Source organism: Typopeltis vanoorti, chromosome 26 (assembly GCF_054136105.1).
Source record: "Typopeltis vanoorti isolate ZY-2024b chromosome 26, IOZ_Tvanoo_1.0, whole genome shotgun sequence".
Lineage (NCBI taxonomy): Eukaryota > Metazoa > Arthropoda > Arachnida > Uropygi > Thelyphonidae > Typopeltis > Typopeltis vanoorti.
In genome coordinates this window covers 2414299-2440006 of record NC_143574.1, presented here as the reverse complement: position 1 = coordinate 2440006, position 25708 = coordinate 2414299, and the positions used below count along the sequence as shown (strand labels likewise).

Genomic DNA, 25708 nt, shown 5'->3' with positions numbered 1-25708 from the left:
ATAATGCACAGCATTATAGATGTCAGGATATGTGAATTGCATTATGGGATACTAAGGCAATTGATGTTAAGTCATTAGCTTCTATATACAAGTAGCTCAGTCGTGAAGTGACTTCATGTGGAAACTTTGTTTGTATTATGCTTGGAGTTATTGATGATGCTAGAGATCTTAAAGTTATGATGGATAGGAAGAAATTTGGAGTTCAAAGGTCACAAATCAAACATTGTAAATACAATCAGAGGATAATTGCAATGTTGAAACAAACATTAACATATGAGGATATGGAAGTTATTTTGACTCTTTACAAGGTCTTAATATGACTGCACCTGGACTACTGTGTGACAATTTGTTTGCCTAGGTTCCAAAAGGATAAAGAAGCTATGGAAAGGCTGAAGAAGAGTTACAAAGAAGATATTGAGATTATGGAATATAGATTATGAGGATATACCGAGAGTAGCATGGGAGTGGGGGATATCAGTTCGATGTGCAAAATGTAAGGTTTTAAAATTTTGGAAACAAAGATGGGATGTAGCATTTACTCTTGGTGGGTATATATTTGTTGGAGGTAGAGGAAATAAAACATCTTGGGGTGATGGTGGATAAAGATATAAAATGTAGAGGACACATTGCCAAATTTGTGAGTACAACACAATGAATTCTGTGAATGACGTGTAGGACACTGACATGTAGAAGTAAAGAGATTCTTGTTTCATTGTTTAAGGCTTGATTAAGGGGCACATAGACTACTGTACACAGATTTGGTCACCTGGTTTTCAAAAGGACAAAGATGTTGGAAAAGGTCCCAAGCAATTGAATCTGGGAGTTTCTGCTCTCTGGAATGTTCAATATGAAGAAAGATTGAGAAGATACAATTTATAGTCAAGTGGATAAGAGGAAGAGGGATTATATGATAGAGATGTACAAATTGGTAAGGGGTTGCTATAGGATTAATGTTGAAGAGGTTTTTCATAAAATGGTGAGAGATGAGGGAAAAACAGGTCATTCCTAGAATGCGTATAAGGAGGTTGTTAGCAATGGAGTGAGGTGCAGGTTTTTTGCATGGAGAGTTGTGAAAGATTGGAATGCACTGCCTGAGTGTGGTGTCTGCAGAGAATTTGTAGCGTATAAGGCAAGATATGATGAGCTATGTGTATAACAAAGGGACCTCCTAAATGAGTTTTTGATTCCATGGGGTCTGAAAGATAGTAATAATAGTATGTAGGCTGAAGACACTGCAGACGGCAATGTGATAAGGATCTATAAGCTTTTCATAGGTCATTATAGGATATCAGTTGATAAAATTTTATCAACTGATATCTTATCTTGTGTACAGTTACCATTATGACTATTATCTTTGTCTACAACCCATGAAAAGTTGCAAACCAATAGTGCATCAGTGCCATGGACAAACTAAGGAATATTTTTTTTTATTATTATTTATATTTTGTATTTTTTTAAAAAAAACATATTCTGAAACCCCACTCTAGAGACCAAACATGGGACTTCAAGCCACTTTGGGTCCTCTCCAATAAGCAGTGCCGTAATCTCACAGCAGGCAATGAAATTCATCTTCCACCTACAGAGACAAACATTCATTCTGACAGTAGCATTCGAACCCGCAGCCTCCTACTTGGAGGGAGGAGGAGGTGGCACTGACAACCAGGCTAGCAAATATATCATCATAATATTTAGTAGTATCTCATCTGTTTTAGTTGTCATCTTAGTGATATACCTATATAATCAACACTTACCTATGTTCATTGCTCTTACTCTCTACAAACCAACTAATGAACACAGAGGAAGACCTAGAAAACAGTTTTGGCAGTACATAAGTAAAATTCTTTGAAGACAAGATCGTTAATCATCTGACATTTATCAATTGGCACATAACAGAACATAACAGAACTTGGCTTATTATCATTTAGTAGACCATCTCCATGAGTTGTTATATGCAAATTTCTGTGCATATTTCCCTATTCATATATAAATAAGATGATAAATACATACATTATAACAGTAGAATATACCTAAATATCATGAAAACTGGGGAATAATCAGAAGTACTGACTGGTTCTCCATAATTTTTAGAGGCTAAGAATTATGAAGAATAAATGGATTCTCCTAGTTACTAGCTTTGATCATAAAGCAATCACAATAATTATTATTTTTCTCATTTGTTTTTGTCTTTGACTTAATAATTACTTTGGTTACTTGGAGACTATTTCAAAAATCAGCCAAATTATTAAAAATGACTTCTTCGTTTGATGGTGTCTATCTTCAATTCTGTTGAGTTTGTGATTGTTCCTACAGCAGACATTTAAGTGGTCACTTCATTTCCTGACAAAAACAGCTGGGGCTTAGCTTTCTGTGACTGATGATTAGCAAGCAATTCAGAACTAAGCCAATCAAATGATATTCTGTACTGGCTTAAATCACAATTGGCATTAATATTACAGTTCATCATAATCAAATGTGATGCTAGTTTAACAAAGTTAAACTAGCATAAGGCCTCAAAACAAAATAAACTCTAAACATCTGCCAATGGCACTATTAACATAAGAAACAAATGAAAAAGAAGTGGACCAGAAGAAGAATTATAGTATATAGTATTTAGAAGAATGATAAGAATTATCAACAAGAATTGATGTTTCCAACAAACAAGCACACTTCTAAACAACTATTATAAAATGTTATTCTGGGCACTAGAATTCACAGAAAGGAATAAATACCTATAGGATACCATTATAGTATAGAGCAGCATTTCCCAAATTTTTCCTATGATGAAATACTTCACAAATCTTGAAATTTTAAAGGAACACCTTGGTTAGAGTCAAGTATCATTGGTCTCATATTCAATATAAAGCTAAGCGCACACTATCGCCGGAGCAGGCTATATCGCATTGACCTTGCTTGTGACCGCATGTTTCCTAGAATAGATGCCTCCGTACTTCACTCGCGCTCGGAGGTGTCGACAACTTGGGGCGGCCGAGTCAAGTCCAGCATGAGCTGGTCTTAATAGACAATCCACATGCAAAACGAGGATCACCTGCTTTTCAAACATGTTTGAACTTGTCGCAGCATTTAAAAATCATTCCAGGCTCATATTAATATTAATTTTCATAATTTGTCACGGAACACTTATTCGCCTCTGTGGAACACAATTTGGGAAACCTGGTATAGAGTACAGTACTAACTACTGCCTTGAATAATTAGATTCAAGGCAGTAGTCAGTTTCAGGTAGCATGATGCGGACAAATTTCAAAATAGAAAATGGAAAATCTCAAGCAATGAGATTTCTGCTTATGGTTCTAGGAGCGTAGCAGTATAGGAACTTTTTCCTTAGAAAAATTAAACACAGAAACTTAAACCTATATGAAATAAATTTATTAACTGTAAAATTTTCACATATGTATCATAGGCATCCTCAGTACACTGATAATGGAAAGTATAAAATTACAATTAAAAAATCATTTGCAAAAAAGCATCACTATAGCATTAATGGAAAGTGTACAAGATTGGTGGAAACATAATTCAAAAGTAATCCTGAGCTGTGCAATTGAGGTGCTTGGTGAGACATCTGGAAAGATTAGAGAGCAGAAGGAGGGTTGGTGGTGGAATAATAATGTACAAGTGGCAGTGACAGCTAAGAGGAAGGCAAAGCAGAAGTGGGATGAGTTAAGAGTGGAAGAGGACAGAGGTGTACAGAGAGAGAAAGCAAGAAGCCAAGAGAGTTGTGGCACAGGCAAAGGCCATGGCATATCAAGATCTTTATGATCAATTAGAAACAAAGGAAGGACAGAGAAAAATTTACCAACCAGCAAAATGTAAAAATAAAGCAGCAAAGGACATCTTACAGATCAAAGACACTGAGGGAAGAGTATTATGGAGGGATGTGGACATAAGAAACAGACGAAGAATATACTTTGAGGGACTTTTGAATGAGGAAAATGCAAAGACTCGCAGAGAAGATGGGCAGCCTCCTGAGGGGATGGTGCAGAACATCAGTAGAGTGGAAGTGACAGAGCCAATGAAGAGGATGAGGAATGGAAAATCAGTGGGCCTCGACAGAGAATTACAGTGGAGGCATGGACGGCACTGGGGGAAGAGGGAATTGACCTGCTGTGGGACCTGTTCATGAAAGTTTGCCAACAGGAAAATATACCCGATGAATGGAGGGAGAGTACTCTTGTCCCCATCTACAAGGGTAAAGGGGATGCACAAGACTGTAAAAATTACAGAGGAATAAAGTTGATGTCCCACAAAATGAAAATCCTAGAAAGGGTTCTTGATGGTAGATTGAGGAAGGAGGTGGAGATAGCAAAGGAAAAATTTGGCTTCATGCCTGGTAGATCAACAACAGATGCTATCTTTGGGTTACGGTAGATGATGGAAAAGTATCGAGAGAAACAAAGGGAGCTACATCTGGCATTTATTAATCTGGAGTAAGCATACGATAGAGTGCCAAGGCAAGAAGTCTGGAGGTGTCTGAGGGAGAAGAAAGTTCCGGATAAATATGTCAGGTTGGTGCGGGAAATGTACAGAAATGTGAAGACAAGTGTTCGGACCTGTCTGGAACAGACAAAGTTTTCAAGTAACAGTTGGCTTGCATCAAGGGTCAGCATTAAGTCTGTTTCTGTTTAATATTGTGATGGAGGTGGTAACAGAGGAGGTGAGAGAAGATGCGCCTTGGACAATGTTGTATGCAGATGACATCTTGCTGTGTGCAGATTCAAGAGAAGAAGCGGGAACTAAACTGGAAAGATGGAGAAAAGTACTGGAAGAGATAGGTATGAGACTGAGTAGAAGTAAGACAGAGTATATGTGTTGCACAGTGGGCGGCAGACAGGAGACAGATCTGGAGTTGGAAGGAAATGTCATCAGGAAGGTGAGAGACTTTAGATACTTAGGTTCAACAGTGGAAGAAGATGGACGAGCTGAAAGGAAATGGGATGCAGGATACAAGTGAGTTAGAGGAACTGGAGGGAGATGACTGAAGTGCTATGCGATAAGAGGGTGCCGATCAATCTGAAAGGCAAAATCTATAGGACAGTAGTGAGGTCAGCTATGACATATGCTATAGAAACTGTGGCCCTGAGGAAAAATAACATCAGCAGGATGGAAGTAGCAGAGATGAGAATGCTTAGGTGGATATGCGGTGTGACCAGAAAGGATCGTCTGAGAAATGACTATGTCAGGGGAACAGTGAAAGTTACGAACTTAGGAGCGAAAATACAGGAGGCAAGGTTGAGATGGTTTGATCATGTGATGAGGAGGGAGGACGAATATGTGGGAAGAAGGGTCATGCAGATGGATGTGCAAGGAAGGCGGAAGCGTGGGCGGCCAAAGAAGAGATGGAGGGAGCTGGTAGAAGAGGACTTAAGGATGAAGAACTTGGATGTGGTGACAGCCCAAGGTATAATGAGTCTCCTCCACAGGAAGGTGTGGAGGAAACTCATTATCAACAGTGACCTCACTTAAGTGGGAGAAGCTGCAGAAGAAGAAGATCACTATAGCATTAATAGGACAACAAACATTTAGTAAAATGTCCCAATTATTCTTTTTTTTTTAATTACAATAATATAAAAATCTGGCATTTGCATAAAAAATATAATATTTCCCATAAGGGGATAACTGAAGGGCATCAGTTATGATGGTGTAGAACGGTCTCATCTCACAACTCTCTTTACATAAACACTGCATAAGGAATCTACTTCTATATAAAAGCTTAATTTTTTTACAAAAACTGTCATTAAGATAGCATGTTCTGTTAGGCCAGACTGAATTTTTGAACATTGTTTTAATTATTTCTCTGGATTCCTATAATGAGTAGAAATGAAAATCCAAGGGAGTTTTCAATTCTACTCATTATTCTCTTATACGGAAACTTAATTTACTAGTCAACTACTCTATCAATCATTCTAGTAATGTTACAGACAATAAGAAGAAATTAGTAAATGTATCAGGATGTCCTCTTACTCAAGAAGAGATCTCAGTTTTAGCCGTCTTTCCAAGAAGTAACCTATAATTGACTTTTTTCATCTTATAGATAAAAGTTTACATTCATTTCCTGCTGAGACTGCTAACAAAGTTCATTTTCAAATCAGCCACAATTCTTTTCAAAGCAAAACTACCACCGTCTAACTTAACTCCATTGGAATTCAAAGCACTTAATGCTCTAAAAAAGAATAATAATCTTATTACTCAGGCAGAAAAGAAAGCAGCAGTCATACAAGATAAAGAATATTTCTACCTTAATTAATTCTCTAAAAAATTAATTCTTTTATTAAATTAAAATTCCTTCCTTCACCTAAAGATAAGCTTTCTCTACTCAATTCCAGGTATCTACCAGATCCTATTCTCCAGTAGTTTGTCTTACTCTGGACAGTCTGAAAAATCTGCACTATCCATTGTGAAGAACATAAATCATATAACCAGTATGATAAACTGGAACAGACTGGCCTAGCGGAACATGTTATCTAAACTAAGCATAGTTTTTTTTGTAAGAAAACTGTTTTTTTTATATAGAAGTAGATTTCTTATAGAGCACTTATATGAAGTGAGTTGAGACCTTTCTACACAACCTAACTTAAACAAATCTGATGACCTTCGGTTATTCCCTTTATGGGAAATATTATTACATCATTTTTATGTGAATTCCAGATTATATTATTGTAATTTTTTTTCTAATATAACTGGGAATTTTTTTATTTTTGTCATCCAATTAACACTATAGTGTTACCTTTTGAAAATGATTCTTTAACTGTAATTTTATATTGTGTTCCAATCAACATACTGAGGATGGCTATGATACATAGGCAATTTACAAGGAGAGGAGTTTGGAAAGTTCTGATAAACACTTAGAACAAAAATGATATTAAAGCAACTGATATAACACAAGAAAGAACATATCTTAAAACCCTTTAACCCACATGTTTCATCAAATTGTAATAATTTGTTCTTTTTCTTTTGGCATATATAAGAAGACATAAAATTATTATCTTTTGTTCTGATGTTTATCAGAACTTTCCAGACCGTTCCTCCTGTACAGCTAATAAAATCTATTTTACATAAGTTCGAGTTTCCATGTTTAATTTTTTTTAACACATTCGCTGCCAAGCTACTTCGGCATAGTCTATTCCTGTATGCCAAGCAATTTCACTTCTTCAGGTCAGTACGGTAATCTCGTTGCCAGCAGTAAGCGTCATACGAGTATACTCGTAGCTGGCTTGTGTAGCTCATATACGAACTAAGAGTATACTCGTAGTTGGCAGCGAACGTGTTAAGTATGTCAAAATAGGAATTTTTCCCACTTCGCTATACTATAAATTAAAGATACCAAGAAATTATATGCTTGGTTTAAGTGTAAGCAAACTTTCAAGCACAAACTTTGTTTGCTTACACTTGGATAAAGGATTAAACCAAGTATATAATTTTTTGGTATCCTTAATTTAAAGGAATTTTTCCTGTCATTAGAGAAGAGCAGATGACATATCAAAAAAAGAAACACTTAGTCTAATAGAAGACTGAAAAGAGTTAATCAAGTGAGAAACCTGATGAATAACAGAACAATTTGGTATAAAGCTGTTGATCAGAAACTTGACATGAAATCTTGTGTTTGAGAATATGATACACCCATTGAAAATATACATCATCATCATATTCCTGCCATTTACCCTCAAGGGGTGTACAGGATATGATGATATGATAGTACTACATGAAAAAAATTACATCATTACTAACTTCCTATCTACAATTTTCCTCCAAATCAGTCTGTTACTTGTCAAGACTCCAACATTATCAGATCTTATATTTCTATCATCTAAGGCACTTTGTACCGTATCAATCCACCTATATCTTGGTCTTCCTCTGGGTCGTTTTGCTGCCAACATGGCAGAGAACACTTGTTTTGCTAATCTTTCTTCGCCCATTCTGTTTAAGTGACCATACCACCTGAGATTAGCTCTGCTAACGCATTCCTGGATGCCGACAATGTCAAATTCTTTCCTAATATCCTCGTTTTTAATATGATATTGCCATTGATGCCATCTGTTCACACCAATAATCTTTCTCAGAACTCATATCTGCAGTCTCTAGTCTTTGTTCAAGTGTTTTACTTCTGACCCAGCTCTCAGATTCATAAGTTAAAACTGGTTTGAACACTTTCTTGTATACAGCTAATTTAGTGTTCCGACTAATTTCTCTCTTATTCCATATGAATTTATTCAATTGACTTCCCACCATACCAGCTTTGCTGATTCTGTTGTCTATTTCTATATTTAATTTACCATCTTCACTAAAAATCGTGCCTAAGTACATTGTCATTCACAACACAGTTGACATTTTCAATGATTCTGCCTATTTTCATTGTCTTTGTCTTTTTATTACTGACCTTCATACCATATCTATTACAACAGCTATTCAATTCAGTCAGAGAATCTTACAGACTTGTAGCAGATTTATTTAGAAGTATAACATGATCTGCATAAAGCAAAGAGCTGACATTAACATCTCCAATTTTGATATAATGTTTAATACCACTTTCCTTCATAATGTGATCCATATAGATAATGAATAACAGAGGGGATAATGTACATCCTTGTCTCACACCAGATTTAACATTAAACCATCTTCCTGTACTTCCTTCAATTCTAACTGCTGACTTACAACTCAAATAAAGACTAAGTATTGCTTGATATAATGCCCCATTGACACCATATAACTGTAGCATATTGAATAACTTCTCTCTTGGCACCTTGTCATATGCCTTTTCCAAATCAACAAAACTTAAACACAGATCTTTGTTATATTCCCATGCTTTCTCGACTATTTGTTGTAAAGTGAAGATCTGATCCTGACAGCCTCTATTTGGCCTGAATCCAGCTTGTTCTTCACCCAGCTTTTCTTCCACAATTCTTCTCAACCGTTTCTCAAGTATACTTGCATAGATCTTGCCAGGAACACTCAGTAGGGAAATACCTCTGTAATTCTCACATTCAGTTTTATTTCCCTTTTTATATATGGGTACTATGAGAGCTCTACTCCAATCATCGGGAATTCGTATCTTTGTCCAGGCTTTCTGAACTATGCAGTGCAGCCACTGTAAGACTCTTATACCACCATACTTCAGCATTTCTTGTCGAATATCATCTACTCCTGCTGCCTTTCCACATTTCAAGCCTTTGATGGCTTTTTCTACTTCAAGTATGGATATATATTCCTGACTGCATGCCTGGTTAGTTTTTACCACTATGCTGTCATCACTGCTTGTTTCATTTAGCAGTTTTTCAAAGTAATTACTCCATACTTCAAGGATATCTTTTTCTCCCGTTTTCATGTCACCTTTATCATCTCCAACTCCTTTTACAGCACTCTTTCCTCCATTCCTAAGCTTCTTCAACAACCTTCAGAATATTTTGCCACCTTCTTGATATTTATTTTCTATATTCTTGCCAAAGTCCTCCCATGACTTTTGTTTAGCTAGTTTTACACAGTGTTTAGCATTCTTGCATTTGTCTCTGTATTCTCTAAGAGTGCAAGTTAACTTATTTGCCAGGAACTTTTGATATGCTTTCTTCTTTTCCTTCACTGCCTCTTTAACTTCCTGTGTCTACCATGGAGGAGTTCTAATTTTTCTATCCTTACAGACAACCTCACCACATGCCTCTCTGGCAGAATCAATGCTTTCTTCAGAGTTTGCCACCGAATCTCCAAGGTTTGATTTCTGTTCTCAAACTCTTTCATTTTTTCTTCAATAATCTTTGTGTATTTTAGTCTACAGTTCACATCTGAGAGCTGCTCAACTTTTATTCGCTTTAGAACTTTCTTACATGTTATTCTTTTCAATATGAAATTCAATTTTATCCTGCTCAAGACTAAATAGTGATCACTTCCAATTTCAAATCCTCTGTACACTCTGGTGTCCTGCACCAGAGAGAAAACATCACTTTCAACAATAACATAGTCAATGAGACTTTTCTTATTCCTTGTCTCTTCTCTCCATGTGAATTTGTGCACATTTTTATGTTGGAACATGGTGTTAGTAATAACCAGTCCATGTCCTGAGCAGAAATCCAACAGATATTTGCCATTATTATTAGCTTTGCTCTTTTCTCCAAATTTTCCCAAAATATTTTTGTATGTCTCACAATCATTTCCTACTCTGCTATTTAGATCCCCAACAAGGACCAATATTTCCTTTTTCACTGTGTCAGTTGCTTTTTCTAAAGCCTCAAAAAATTCCTCCACTTCTACCTTAGTAGAACCTTCTGTGGGACCATAGGCACAAATAAGTCTCATTGTCCAGTTCCCCATTCTCATATTTGCCCACATTACTCTACTTGAGACTGTCTGCCATTCAAGAAGATTAGCCTCGTATTTTGTGTTGAATACTATGGCTACTCCTTTTCCTTGATTGTCATTGCCTGAATATAACATTTTGTATTTATTGCTCAGAAAGATCTCACCAGTTTGAAATGAACCACAGTCAAATCTGGAAAATAAGAATAATTTTCATTATTATATTTCACAAATTCAGCAATAATGAAAATAATTTTAATTGTAATTGATAAATTACTTAAAGCTTAATTGTAAATGTTAAATTTCATAATTTTATAATTATTAAAATTTCACAGCTAAAGGAGGATAGAGGCATGAAAATTTGTACAGGTGCCAACTGAAAATTTAAATCTGTTACTAATATTTAAACTGGTTGCTAAATATTTAGTAAAGCAGTAATGTAACAGCTAAAAACATAGGAAAAGGCTTTACCTTAGCTTTTTTCAGTTCATCAAGTTCTTGTTTCAAATAGCGTAATTGTCGTTCATACTGCATTTGGTTCTTCATTAATTGAGCATGCTCTCTTTTAGCTGCTTGCATTTTTTTAAGTTCACTTTGAAGAGAATGCAATTTCTTTTCGAATTCTTGTTTTACTTTACGTACTTTTTCTTCTGAATGGTTTTCTTTATTTTCTATAAGTAAGCATCTATTTTAGTTAGATCCTATAACACTTACATCCTATAAAATGACTAAAATATTTTCTTCTGCAATGATTTTAATTAAAACACTAAAAATAAAAATGAAGGAGTGATTCTCATCATGATAAGAGAAATCTTTATATGGTCTTTTCAACTGAAAGTGAGTAAGCCCATGTCATATAGAGGTAGCAGTTTTTTTTTCCCTCCTAGAAACCGATTTCTCATCCCATGTACAGACAAATCTGCTACATAACACACACACATCTATGTAAAAATGGGACGCTGCATACTCTATGGGAGGAGTTAAACTGGAGGAAGTAGGGGAGACGAGAGATCTGGGATTGATGATCAATAGAAACCTGAAATTTAGGGGACATGTTGCAAAGATGTTGAAGGTAACACAGAGGATTGCTGCAATGATGAGAAGGACACTGCCCTACAGAGATTAAAGGTTATCATTCTGATCAGACCACACTTAGACTATTGTTCTCAGATCTGGTCCCCAGGATTTGAAGGGGATAAATTAACTGTGGAAAGGGTACAAAGGCAGATAACAAAAGATGGTTTCAGGACTGTACAATGATAGTTATGAGGATCGGCTGAGGGAGTGTGGACTGCAGAGTTTGGTGGAAAGGAGGAGGAGAGATGATATGATTGAGATTTTTAAACTATTGAGAGGTGGTTTCAGGATTGACACTGGGAGTTCTTTCACTTGGTTGAACAGTGGGAAGGAGTGATGACAAGGGGCCATCCCTGGAAGTTACTAAAGGAAACTGAGAAAGAGAGTGAGGGGTGGTTTCTTTGAATGGAGGATAGTTGAACCATGGAATGCATTGCCTGATAGAGTGGTGAGAGTGAGAACGGTCAATGAGTTTAAGAGTGGTATGATAGACTGTGTTTCCTAGGAGGGACTTCCCTCGATGAGTCTTGATAGACTGTGTTTCTTAGGAAGGACCTCCCACAATGACTCTTTTGACTTCATGGAGGCCCAAATAATAATAATAATAAAATGCCTAGAACAAAAATTATATTAAAGCAACTGATATAACCACAAGAAAGAACATATCTTAAAAACCCTTGAACTCCAATGTGTTTTATCAAATTGTAATAATTTGAAGGACCAATAGGAGGAGAATATATGGATGCTTGGGCAGCGATTATCTTTCCTATAAGGCCAGCTAAGACAACTCTTAAATATATCAGAGAGTATTCCCATAAGCTCTCTGGTCAAATTTCATACAAAACTTTTATAGTTTCTATATTTGGCTTTGAAATAATGCTGGATTTAATATCCACTTAATTTTTGTAATAATTTGTCCTTTTTCTTTTAGACATAAGAAGACATGTTGGAGATTGTGAACAAATTCAAAGATACAAAGTTTAAAACTGGGCATCCTGAGACAACAGATGCCCCCCAGGTCAGGAAGATCTTCCACAGTGATCACATCTGAAAACATCAATGCAGTGCATGCCATAATCCTTGATGATAGATGAATACCAGCCAAAAACATTGCAAAGACTCTGGGGATATCCAGGGAATGAGTTGGGATCTTTATCCACCAAAGCTCTCAGCGAAGTGGGTCCCCATATGTTTGAATGCCGACCAAAAGAAAAAACATGTTCTGTCATCTCAAGAGATTTGGGGTCATTTTGAGAAAACAGGTGCAACTTTTTTGACTCGCATTGTGACTGTTGATGAAACATGGCTTCATCTCTTTGACCTAGAGACCAAACAACAATAAATGGAGTGGAGACACAAAGGTTCTCCATGGCCAAAGAAGTTTCAAACCCCAAAGTCAGCAGGGAAGGTTCTTGCCATTTTCTTTTGGGATATGGATAATGTAAACCTTACCAACTACCTCAAAAAAGGTGACACTGTTACAGCAACAGTTTATTCAACAGCTCTGAAGGAGGTACTGAAGGAAAAATGCCATGGGAAATTGAGCAGAGGCATGTTTCTTTTGCAGGACAATGCACCTGCTCACACTACCCATAACATCCACTTTATTCGACAGACCTGGCCCCATCAGACTACTTCCAATTTCCAAATTTAAAGAAACACTTGAAAGGAACAAAATTTACCTCAAAGTAATATCTACAGTTGAGGACTGGTTTGTGCAACAAGGGAAAAACTTTTTTTTCTCAGAGGATTGCAAATGATGCAGCAACAGTGTAACAAGTGTATAACACTTCGTGGGTAATATGTAGAATAATGTAAGTTACACAGTTCTACCTTAATTTCTTCATGGTGATTATCACAATCAACACATTCTCATATTAAGGTTTAGGTACTAGCTGAAAAACTCATGTTGACCATTAACGGAAGAAAAACAGAACAAAGGAATAATTAAACTACAGCTTAAACAGAGCATTCGATTATTGTTCAATGCATTCTAGGGTGCTTCTGACCTAGTCCATCAACCTAGATCTTTGTCCTCCTCTGAATCTTTTTTTCTGTCATCTTGTCATCGAACACATTGTGCTAACTTCACTCTCTCATTCTGTTGAAAGTGACCACATTAGCTCTGGTAACACATTCTTGAATGCAGTCAAGTTACTTCCTAATGTCTTCATTTTTAATATGATTCTGCCACTGATGCTATCTGTTCAGTCTCCTAATTTTTCTCAAAATTCTCATATTATTTTACAGCATCTCCATGGAGTCTGGACACTCATCATCAGAGATCCAAATCAATCATCATACAAATCCTATTATACCTCTCCTTGAATTCATTTACTGTCAAGGAACTCTACCAATTCTGCAACCCATTCCACTCACTCACCACTCTCTATGCAAAAAATCTGGTCTGCACACCCTCTACACAAATTCCATAGATGGCCTCTAGTTCCCTATTTGTCATATATTAAAAAATTTCACTTGCATCAATTTTATAAAACCCCTTTAATATCTTAAGTTTTTATCATGTCCTCTCTTTTCTGCCTAGCAACTAAACTCCGTAACCCAGAAACCTTCAACCTATCCTCATAGGAAGGACCTACAAGGATAGGGAAGACCTTTCATGGACCTGTTCTGAATCTTCTTGACAACCTCCTGGTCTGCAAGAAACCCAGGTGATCAAATCTGTATGTAGTAGTAGTCAAGATGTGGAAGAATCATAGTCTTATAAAGAGGAATAATAACTTCCTTATTTTTATTTGTTAGCATGTTTTTTAATAGTCCAAGTAATCCTTTAAGCAATAGGCCTTCTGAACTTCAACTCTTTGTCCACCATTATCCCCAAGTCCCTAGCCTCATCAATTTCCTGCAGTCCAATACCATCAATATGATATGCCATATGCAACCTTTTCAACCCAAACTAAATAATCTTACATTTTGCAATCTTACAATCATTATCCTTTGCCCATAATGCCAATTTATTTAAACCATCCTGCAGGATATCTACATCACCTTTATCAACTATTGCTCTCCCAAGTTGAGCATCATCAGCAAACAACTGAATATCCCCTCTTAAATCTTTACCTATGTCATTGATATACAAATTAAAGCATAGTGGCTGTAGTACCAAACCCTGAGGTACTCAACTAGTCACCATCATCCTAGATTCCACTCCACACCATCCTATCCATGCTACTGGTCTTATATCCATTCCCATTTACTCCAGTTTTTGTAATTTTTTCATGTGGCAATCTGTCAAAAGCATTGGCAAAGTTGAGCAGTATCAGTGTAGCCACTACCTGTATCCAATTCTGCTGTCACTTTATTATAAAATGTGAATAAGTTACTAAGACAGGACCTACCCTTTACAAAGCCATGCTACCCACTATAGAGTATTGCATCCCTATCCACCCACTGTTGCATTTTACCTTTCACCAACTTTTCCAATACTTCATCCACTCCTGATATATTAATTGGTCTGTCCTTTGCCACCTCTGTCTTGGAGCCACCTTTATGCAATGGAACTATCTTACCCTCTTTCCATTCCCCTGGAACCCTGCCAGAGCTGAGACTTGGAGTGAACAACTTCGTTACGAGAAATGCTAATTCTCTTGCACATTCACATAGTACATGGGCTCAGTGGCAAATTTAGGCACAGGAGGCAGACGCCTCGGATCCCACAAGGATAGGGAACCCTGGCCCGCACTATATATATATTTTTTTAGTAAAAATTTGAAAAACTAATATTCCATTTTGTTTCAATTTTGTTTCTTAATTCTTAGAACTACTGTCTGTACTGTTGTTTAATTGTAACTATATAATAAAATAAATTCTATTTTTATTTTTGTTTTCCAAATCGACCACTTCAAATAAAGGCGGTATAAACAGTTAAGGAACCAACGAAATTCTTGTAACCTTCAGTATCCTTTATCGTGGTTCGGTTGTTATAATTGTAATTATAAAATAATTGTTTTTATAAAATAATTGTTTTGAATATATATGCATATTTAATATTTTAGCCATGAAACGAACGCACTTGTCCAGGGCAGAAAAAAAGAAAACGACAAAAGGAAAAAGAAAAATTATCGCTCTCTCAAAAAAACTCCTTGGAGGTTTTTTTTGACTTCATCTTCATCTAAATTTCAGAGCAACAAAGATCGTCAACCAACACGTGATGAACAAGACGAAAAAGAAGAAGATAGTCTAAAAAATGATAACATAATAGAAAACGCTGAATGAAATGAAGAAGGTGCCAAATATGACGAAACAACCGACAATGCTGAACTTGAACGAGATGTGCAAGACACAGAGGAAAATGCCGAAGAAGAAAAAGAATGGAGGTGCTGATGCAGATCAATATAAACAACCAGACTCCGATAATTTTCCAAAAGATATTGCTTTATGGCCATTCAATATCGGAGAAAATGGTAAATTACTTTATAAATAATAAACCGTGCAATATCGGAGACATAACATCTTTAAAAGTTGAATATAATGACAGAAATCAGACGTACTACAGAAATATTTCAAGTGTTCATTTTTACTGTGAAAAAGCAAATGGCACAAAAGAATATTGAGAATGGCTTATTTTTTCAGAAAGTAGCTAAATGATATACTGCTATGTTTGCAAACTTTTTACACATTCTAATACTAAATTTAGTACAGGATACGATTGGAAAAATCTTAAACATGCATTGAAAGAACATGAATGCTCTAAAGAACATATTTCCTCAATGTTGATTTTAAAAAAAAGATCGTCGATAACTGGACGTATTGAATCTCATTTGATTAATCAGATTAATATTGAACAAAAATATTGGCGAGATGTATTAAAAAGAATTGTAGCCACAGTAAAGTTGTTAGCAAGTTTGGGTTTAGGATTTCGGGGGCATAGAGAAGATGAAAGTGTTGGTGGTGGTGTTAACAAAAGAGGAAATTTTATAACTTGTATAGAATATTTATCACAGTTTGACGAGTTTATTAAAAATCGTTTAACAAGATATGATAATATCTGAGGCGGGAAGGTTAATTACTTATCTCATAAGATATGAGATGAATTTATTGCTTTAATGGGGACTGAAGTAAAGGAGAAATTAATTTTGGAAGTTAGAGAAGCTCTGTATTATTCGTTGATTGTCGATTCCACATCCAACGTGAGCCATATAGACCAGTTAATTTTTATATTGAGGTATGTAAATAGTAAAGGAGACGTGCTGGAACGGTTTTTTGGTTTTCTGTAATTAAATAACCATTACACAAAAAATTTTGATGTTGAAGGAATCAGCAATTTTCATTCCATGTTCCACTCACACACTTAACATTATTGGAAACTCTGCTGCAGAAGCTTGTTCAAAGGCTGTTTATTATTTCGATTTCGTACAGGACGTATACGATTTTTTTTCTAAATCTATGCAACAATGGAATTTACTTACAGACAGTTTTGCTGATACAAATTCCAAATATATTAAAAGAATCAGCGACACAAGATGGTCATCATGAGCTGATGCTGTATCTGCTTTGCGATTAAATTATAAACATGTTAAAACTGTTCTTATTAAAATAGGCGAAAATGAACTTGAAAAACCAGATAATAGATTGCAAGCCAAAACATTGTCAAAATATTTCGATAAATAATAAATTGCAGTGTTAACAATATTATGGGATAGATTATTGCAAAGAATAAATAACACAAGTCTTTTGCTTCAAGAAGTTCAAACACATTTGTTGCAATGTGTAAAAACTTTTAAAATCTTTGCATAATTTTATAATGCATGTACGAAATGATTTTGAAACCATAGAACGACAAGCAAATCTATCAACTGATGAAACAAATTGTGAAATAAACCGGATAAAAAATAAAAAAAAAGACATTTTGATGAATTAAATACAGCATCAAATAACATGAACGAGACAATCCTAACAGGTCGCAAATTGTTCATCGTAGAAACTCATAATATGATTTGTGATAGATTGAGCACCGAAATTTCCACCAAAATTAATAAGTATTCTAATGTGTTAAATCATTTTCAATTATTTTTTGATCACGATATAAGTAAAGATGACATAAATGATTGCATTTCTAAATAGGGAAATATATATAAGAATGATATTGAAATTAGCTATTTCAATGACGAAGTACATCATTTCTTAAAATACATAAAACAAGAAAAAATCACATGTCCATTTCAAATGTAAAAACAATCATTAACGGATTGCAATCAACTTTTCCAAATGTAGAAACAATACTAAAAAAATTTTTTAACAATGCCTATTTATAATGCTTCTGCAGAAAGATCTTTTTCCGTCCTTAAGCGCAATTCATTGGGGCAAGATCGACTATCAAATTTGTCACTGATGTTTACTGAAAATTCTGTATTACAAGAATTAGAATTTGATTTATTAATTGACAAATTTGCTGCTGCAAAAAGTAGAAAGGTGCCAGTATAATTTCATAAAATACTTATGTACAAAATACAGACTGTACCTGAATGTGATTATAATATCATTGAATTGTTCCTATAATATGTAATATACAATTAAAGTTACCTACCTATTTTCATATTTATATGTATACAAAACATTTTATAATTTTTGTTGTGAAGTAATTATTGTTATGTATGTATGTGTATGCATTGTGCAATTATACATAAAATATTTTTTAAAAAATTAAAATGAATTGTTTGTAACTTAATAATTTAAAGGGCCCCGAAAATCGCAAACGCCTCAGGCCCCTTAATACCTAAATCTGCCACTGCTTGGGCTAATATGCCATCCAGTCCCACTGCTGTGTTCACATTCATATTTTTAATATGCTAAACATCTCCACTGCTGTGTTCACATTCAAATTTTTAATATGCTAAACATCTCCTGTTCATCTACCTCCCTGTTGATATGCATCTCTGTAACATCAGCAACTATAAAATCCCACCTGGATGATACACCTTTGCAAAATGATCACTCAACAACTCAATTATTTCTTTCGGTTCAGTCACCTGCCTACCATGTGCATTGTTTAAAGTTATTCTACCATAGTCATTTTTCCTCTTGCTTGCAACATAATGAAAAAACTTGTGGGTTTACTTGGGCCTGTTTGGCTAATTCTCTCTCTCTCTCTCTCTCTTAGTCTGATTTGGCCTTCTTTACTATTAGTCGTTCTTCTTGCTTGTACTTTGCACTGCTCATGAGTATGCTGATCACATTTTCTTTATACTTTTTCCACAATATTTTATTTTGCAGTTTTTGTTTTAATCCCTACTCATCCACTTAATTCCAACTTGGTTTATCCTCCTGACCTTGGGTATGTAGTCTGATACTACTACTACTCTCAAGTAACCTCTGACTACTTGTCATTTACTACTGACATTCTTTTCTTGTAGCTTCTCAAGGCCATGGCACTGTTCCAAGATGACTCCTGAGTCTCCCATAATCACCAGCCTTATAGTTGAACGAACTCCTTGACAGAGAACTCCACATGTTTGACAACTTCTCAGAACAAGACCGCAAGATCATTTTCTCTAATTAGAGGCAGATTGTCTACCTTGGTTATAGATAGATCTTCTGATGCTATTATGAGATCCAACACCCTCAAACCCCCTTGTCCCATCTATAACATATTTCGTGTAATTATCCCTTAGCAACTGTATAAATCCCACTTCCATCTTGCCATTCCTCCCTCCAACTGGTCCCCATAGTTAAAGTCTTCCCACAAGAATTGTTCGGCCTACACTCATTGTGCTGATCAGCTGATATATGGCATCTACATCTTCCTGTGGACTCCTGGTCTATAGCAGCACCCAACAATGTGTTTTATCCTATTTACTATCTCACACCAGACAGCCTCAAGTGGACCATCTCCCTCACACACACCTAAACTTCTAATTTTGTAATTCTTCAGCTATTATCAGCAATACCCTACCTCCTGACTTGTTCCTTCTATCTTCCCAGAAAATATTACAATACCCATTACATTACATCCCTGTAACTATATCATTTTCTATCAACCAAATCTCCCTGATGCCTATGATTTTTGGCCAAGTCAAGATTACCAATGCCAAAAACTCCTCACCCTCATTCCTGATACTTTTTGCATTCGTGTACATGCATTTTAACATCCCTTTGTACTCATAGTTACCTTTGTGTAATGCCATTACCAACATGTTCAAATTGAAGACCTGTGAAATCCCATTCAGCATTGCATAATTATTACTGTACACATGCTCATTTATCACAGGGGTGGCCAGACATGCTTGATTTCAGTCTCCCTAATATTGCTAATGTCCCTGGTTTTGCACTACCACACTCTCACCAAACATCTAACACTTTAAAACCATTTAAATATAGTCAATTGAACATATATAGTCCTTTCCTTTACTTTCTTACTGTTCATTTTTGCTTTAACTAACAACTCTTTCATATCCTCTTTCATTGCATATTTCTCACCTTTCAAATCATTAACTTGTTCACTTCTTTCTTCTGCACACTTACAGTGTCACTAACATCCATCTTTGTGCTTGGAAAACATGCTTTTATCATTTTCTCATTAAGTATAACTTATCATGGAATCCTCACACAATACTACCTCTTTTCTCAGTTTCTCACACTTTTATGCTTTTCCCATTTACTCTTTCTTTCATTCTCCCATCTTTCTATACCACACACCAATAGTTCCTCCAGTCTCCAGATCAAAGATTAGAACACATATCTGGACTTTCAAACAGTAACAGAAATGACTAAAAACTTCTGAAAATCATTACCAGAAAATAGAACATATAGAGAAAAACTTACTTTATGAACACTTAATATAAACAAAAAGGGGAAAGAATTAAGGAAATAGAAAAAGAAGTGGAGCAGACAAAATAAAATTTGCAATAATGAGAAAGTTAGAAAAAAAAAAGCAAAAATTACATCAGAAAATACCATTTAAGAACAATTCAAACCATACCTAGCAATAACAGCTATTGGGAAACTCACTTTTTTTTTTTTTTTAAGGCATACCGATTAGAACAGACACTTGTCTCCTTGTTCATTAACATACCTTTAGAAGAAATTTGTGAAATTACTTCCATATTTCTGAAAGGGAAAGATTTTCTTATCAACATAGTTCAAACTTTGGATTTAATAATAATGTGCTATTTTACTTAGAAATTTTATCAACACAAGGAGGTTTGGCAAAGAGAAGATTCTACTCTACACTAGCTAATTCCTTGTAGTATTCTAAAATAGTCTTCTTCAAAACATTCACCCTAAGTGTGATACTCATAATGGAATGAAGCACAGAGAAATAATAAAGCACAAGTCTGATACTTCCTATATTTTGGTCACAGAGACATCATCAGGGATACAATAGTAGTAACACACAGAAAAAATAAGTGGAAGAAGCTAGACTAGAATCCTAAAGTCCTATGAAAGGCATCCCCAGTCAGTGTTATTGGCTAGCCTTAGTTGTGTGGCAAGCCTAAGAATTAAAGTTTCACAAATCTTGAGATGTTAAACAATTATATATTTAATCAGATTAGGCTGGTTTAGCAAATCTACTGCTGATTCTAAGAACAGTCTTCCAAGTTTATATTTGTTGGTGAAGCATAGTTTTTTTCCCCATTTGATACTGTGTGCAAAGTGTACAAAAACATTGTCAGCTAGACCAGACTGGCCATAGTTACCATGGCAGATGCATTTATTGTGTTCTTCTAGGCAAATATTGGCAGATCTCCCAGTTTGGCCATCAGACAAGAACAAAGAAACTTGTAAACACCTGGCACACAAAGAGAATGAATGGATCCTCTGGAGAGTTGATAAGGTCAACCAACTTCAATGGAGGTTTTAAAGCAATACAGAGATATTTTTGTTACTGTTCTTGCTATTTTTTTGTCTGAGGTGCTCCAGATATAGGGAATAGTAACAACATTACTATAGTCTATTTGTAGAGGGTGCAGATATGAAGAGAAGGGAAGAAAAACGAATTTGAATCTACTTGTGTGGGTGCATTTTCTATAAACTGAGAAAGAAAGGGTACCATTGGAAAGATGTGTAATTAGAATAACTACAAAAGGCAGCCTAATATTATTTTTCTTTTTCTATAGTGAATTGGATTTTGGAGTGCTAATTGTTGAGGGAGAGGAGGAGGAAGAAGTGATGTGTCTGAGTCATGTGTCCAAATAAAAAACACATTAATATATCTTAGCCAGATAAAAGGTTTGAGAATGAAAGTAATCAAGGGCATGTTTTTCAATATAATTAAAAAAAAACTCAATCCATTTAGTTCCTGGCTCCCAGATATAGAGATTACCTAAATTCATAAACCTATCAGCCCTCTCTGTCCCCAAAGTGGATGCTACTGACTCACACTCTTAAGTTAGTTATTAGTTTCCTTTCATCCATACGGATGGTAGGGGTATGACTATGAGCAAGGTGGTTTCCCGTTGCCTTCCTTGCCGTACTAAACCCTATGGCTGTATCCTGTATGTTCACAGGTCTGGTTTGCCTGTTTGCGGGATGAAAAACACCAGGATAACCTGGGGAAAAAAACCTTACTGTCCACACCCAAGACCGGTTAAGTTGGCTATGGCTGAGGAAGATCCTTTAGCTCCTCACGTCTCCGATGGGAATCGAACCTAGGATGCTCCTTTCCCCAGGCATATGGTTGCGAAGCGCACAGCCACTAGGCTAACCACATGAACCTTTTTAAGTTAGCCAAACAATTATTATTACACTTTCCATGGAGCCAGCAGATGCATTGTGGGAGATTCATTCAAATAACATATCACACTAATTCTTAAAATCCTTAACACTCCCTGCATTAACAACATATTCCAGTAATATTGGCAGATCTCCCAGTTTGACCATCAGACAATAACAAAGAAACTTGTAAGTAAATTCCATTCACTGACAATTCTCCATGTAAAAAATCTACCTCTCTTCACCAAACTCTTACACAACTTCCATGGACAGCCTCTGGTTCTTCCTCTCTCACCTTTACTCTTTTTATAATCCCTTCTGGATAAATCCAACAAGATCCCCTCATTAACTTAAATGTCTATCATATCACCTCTTTTCCTCTTATCCACTAAATTCTGCAATCAACATTCCTTCAACCTCTCTCTCCATAGCCAGTGTTACGTCATGGATTTTTCTTATAAACTATACTACTATTATTCACTTTTATGCCAACTAAGAATGAGATCTCCAATCTATCTCTCTGGGATCATTTCCTTTTCGAACTCTGACAAAATTTGTTTGTTTAAGCTGCGCCAGTCAGAGTTCTAGGACAGAAGAATTCTTGCCTCAGAGAAACCTCCCAGAGTTCTAGAACTACCTAATCTTGTTAAAAGTTTAAAGCATCTATAGAAATCTTAGCTTGCAGTCATGGCCTTATTACTCTAAAATTCCCTTATCTTCCCCTTATGCATAGGTTCAAACTTTTATGAGTGGTAAAATTAGTCTCATGCTCACATAGAAAAACGTGTTTATTAAGAATCGAATGAGTTTACAAATAGGTTTAAACATATCAAAAGCATAGCACATTATCATTACTAAATCAATTGACAAACAATGAAAGAACACTAATTAATGAACATACAACTCATATCCTTAGGTTAAATAAATAAATACACACTTAGCATAAAATACAAGTTCATAATTCCTAACTTCAATTGCCAACATAGGCCCCTCCACATTAATTAGGTCTCACACAAAATCTTAAGTCTTCACACTACCAGTCCAATGGAACTTACAAATCACTAAACACATTAATCACTCAAAAGTTCTCTAAGTAATTATCCATCTTCCTATCCAACTAAATTCTCGTTCACTCTTTTCCTCTAATGCTAATTGAATAAGAAATTTCTGTACTTTACCACTGCCACTTGAGGTTGCCGTGTCCCTTTCATTCGTCCTTAGATACCTTTCTGCTTCAGCGGGTTGTGTCCACGTAGAGGTCACATTGCTCATCACGTATAGCCATTTTCAGCACTCTGCTGGGCAAACGCTCGTCTCGTCGGTCACTGTCATTAGCCTGACTGCTTTCCAAGAGATCCTTCCACTGTCTCATCCCGGTAAAAACCTTTACCGATGGCCCGAATTGGTGAACTCCATCTCGGTACAGTTCATTCGATACTAGTCAGTCAGCAACGGGGAAAGGCCTGCCGTCGATCATCGTAGAGCTTCCTTATACTGGTCAGCATCGTAGCTCCAAACGAGAACGGGAACAGAAAAAAAACGGGGGCTGAAACCTGCATTTATTTTCCTTCGTCGCACCCTCTTTTGGTTACAGAAGATCCTCATGGCACCTTCCTATTCACCCTTACGTTGTTACATCACAATTCTTCTCCTTGAAGAACGCTCTTTTCTTGGAACGCCAGTTCGATTCGTTTCCACGATTGCTTTCGCCTCAGGCATTACGCTATCATCGTAACTCGCATGTAACCTTTGGACCTTTGTTAGCATTTTGACATACATTTCGCATAGAGTATATTTTAATCACTAATGCTTTTAAAAGAACAAAATTTCTATTTAGACAGACAAATTTCTCCTCCTTATTACTTCCTTTAAGCTAATTCAAATATGTTCTCTTTTTACAATTTGTTTTATTCGCTAATAGTTCAAGTATTTCTTGGTCAGTATTGTATTCTTGTTAAATCTTGAATGAATGATCCTTTTGATACTGGTGTCATTCAAGATCTAACACCAGTATTCCAGATTTCAGATATTGCCTTAGTCACAATTCTCTGTATCCTCTCTAATGTTTCCATGTCACATTGAAAACCAGGAGGCCAAATTAGGGCATAATAGTCCAAGTGTGGTCTGACAAGTGCTTTATACAGTGCCAAAAACACTCCTTAATCCTACATGTTCTTCATATCATAGCAGCACTATGATGTGCTGACTTTACAACACTTGCAATATGTCCTCAAAACTTCAGTCTGCTGTCAACCATCACTCCCTAGTCTCCAATTTCATTTACTTCCTACAATAGCACTGTCAATATAGTATACAACCTTATATTTCTGCATTCCAAAATGCAACACCTTGCACTTATTCATCATCATCAAATTCCTGCCATGTACCCTCAAGGGGTGTATAGGATATGATAGTACTACATGAAAAAAAATTACATCATTATTAATTTCCTATCTACAATTTTCCTCCAAATCAGTCTGTTACTTGTCAAGATTATCAGATCTTATATTTCTATCTTCTAAAGCACTTTGTGCTGTATCAATCCACCTATATCTTGGTCTTCCTCTGGGTCGTTTTGCTGCCAACCTGGCAGAGAACACTTGTTTTGCTAATCTTTCCTCGCCCATTCTGTTTAAGTGACCATACCACCTGAGATTAGCTTCGCTAACACATTCCTGGATGCTGACAATGTCAAGTTCTTTCCTAATATCCTCGTTTTTAATATGATATTGCCATTGATGCCATCTGTTCACGCCTATAATCTTTCTCAGGACTCTCATATCTGTGGTCTCTAGTCTTTGGTCAAGTGTTTTACTTCTGACCCAGCTCTCAGATCCATAAGTTAACACTTTCTTGTATACAGCTAATTTAGTGTTCCGACTAATTTCTCTCTTATTCCATATGAATTTATTCAATTGACTTCACACCATACCAGCTTTGCTGATTCTGTTGTCTATTTCTATATTTAATTTACCATCTTCAGTAAAAATCGTTCATTCAAAATAGGCAGAATCATTGATTCTGCCTATTTTCATTGTCTTTGTATTTTTAATGCTGACCTTCATACCATATCTATTACAACAGCTATTCAATTTAGTCAGAGAATCTTGCAGACTTGTAGCAGATTTATTTAGAAGTATAACATCATCCGCATAAAGCAAAGGGCTGACATTAACATCTCCAATTTTGATATCATGTTTAATACCACTTTCCTTCATAATGTGATCCATATAGATAATGAATAACAGAGGGGATAATGTACATCCTAGTCTCACACCAGATTTAACATTAAACGACTTCCTGTACTTCCTTCAATTCTAACTGCTGACTTACAACTCAAATAAAGACTAAGTATTGCTTGATATAATGCCCCATTGACACCATATAACTGCAGCGTATCGAATAGCTTCTCTCTTGGCACCTTGCCATATGCCTTTTCCAAATCGACAAAACTTAAATACAGATCTTTGTTATATTCCCATGCTTTCTCGACTATTTGTCATAAAGTGAAGATCTGATCCTGACGGCCTCTATTTCGCCTGAATCCAGCTTGTTCTTCACCAAGCTTTTCTTCCACAATTCTTCTCAACCGTTTCTCAAGTATACTTGCATAGATCTTGCCAGGAACGCTCAGTAGGGAAATACCTCTGTAATTTTCACATTC

The 25708-nt window shown here is 35.9% G+C and overlaps 1 protein-coding gene across 1 annotated transcript in view; it reads right to left on the bottom strand.

The window, feature by feature from the left end:
* LOC150092268 (kinesin-like protein KIF21A) overlaps nucleotides 1–25708 on the bottom strand; it is a 524778-nt gene that overhangs the window by 255691 nt on the left and 243379 nt on the right. The window contains exon 17 of the mRNA XM_090415090.1: nucleotides 10768–10967. Within this exon, the coding sequence (XP_090271216.1) occupies nucleotides 10768–10967 (200 nt within the window). The remainder of the gene's footprint in view (nucleotides 1–10767; nucleotides 10968–25708) is intronic.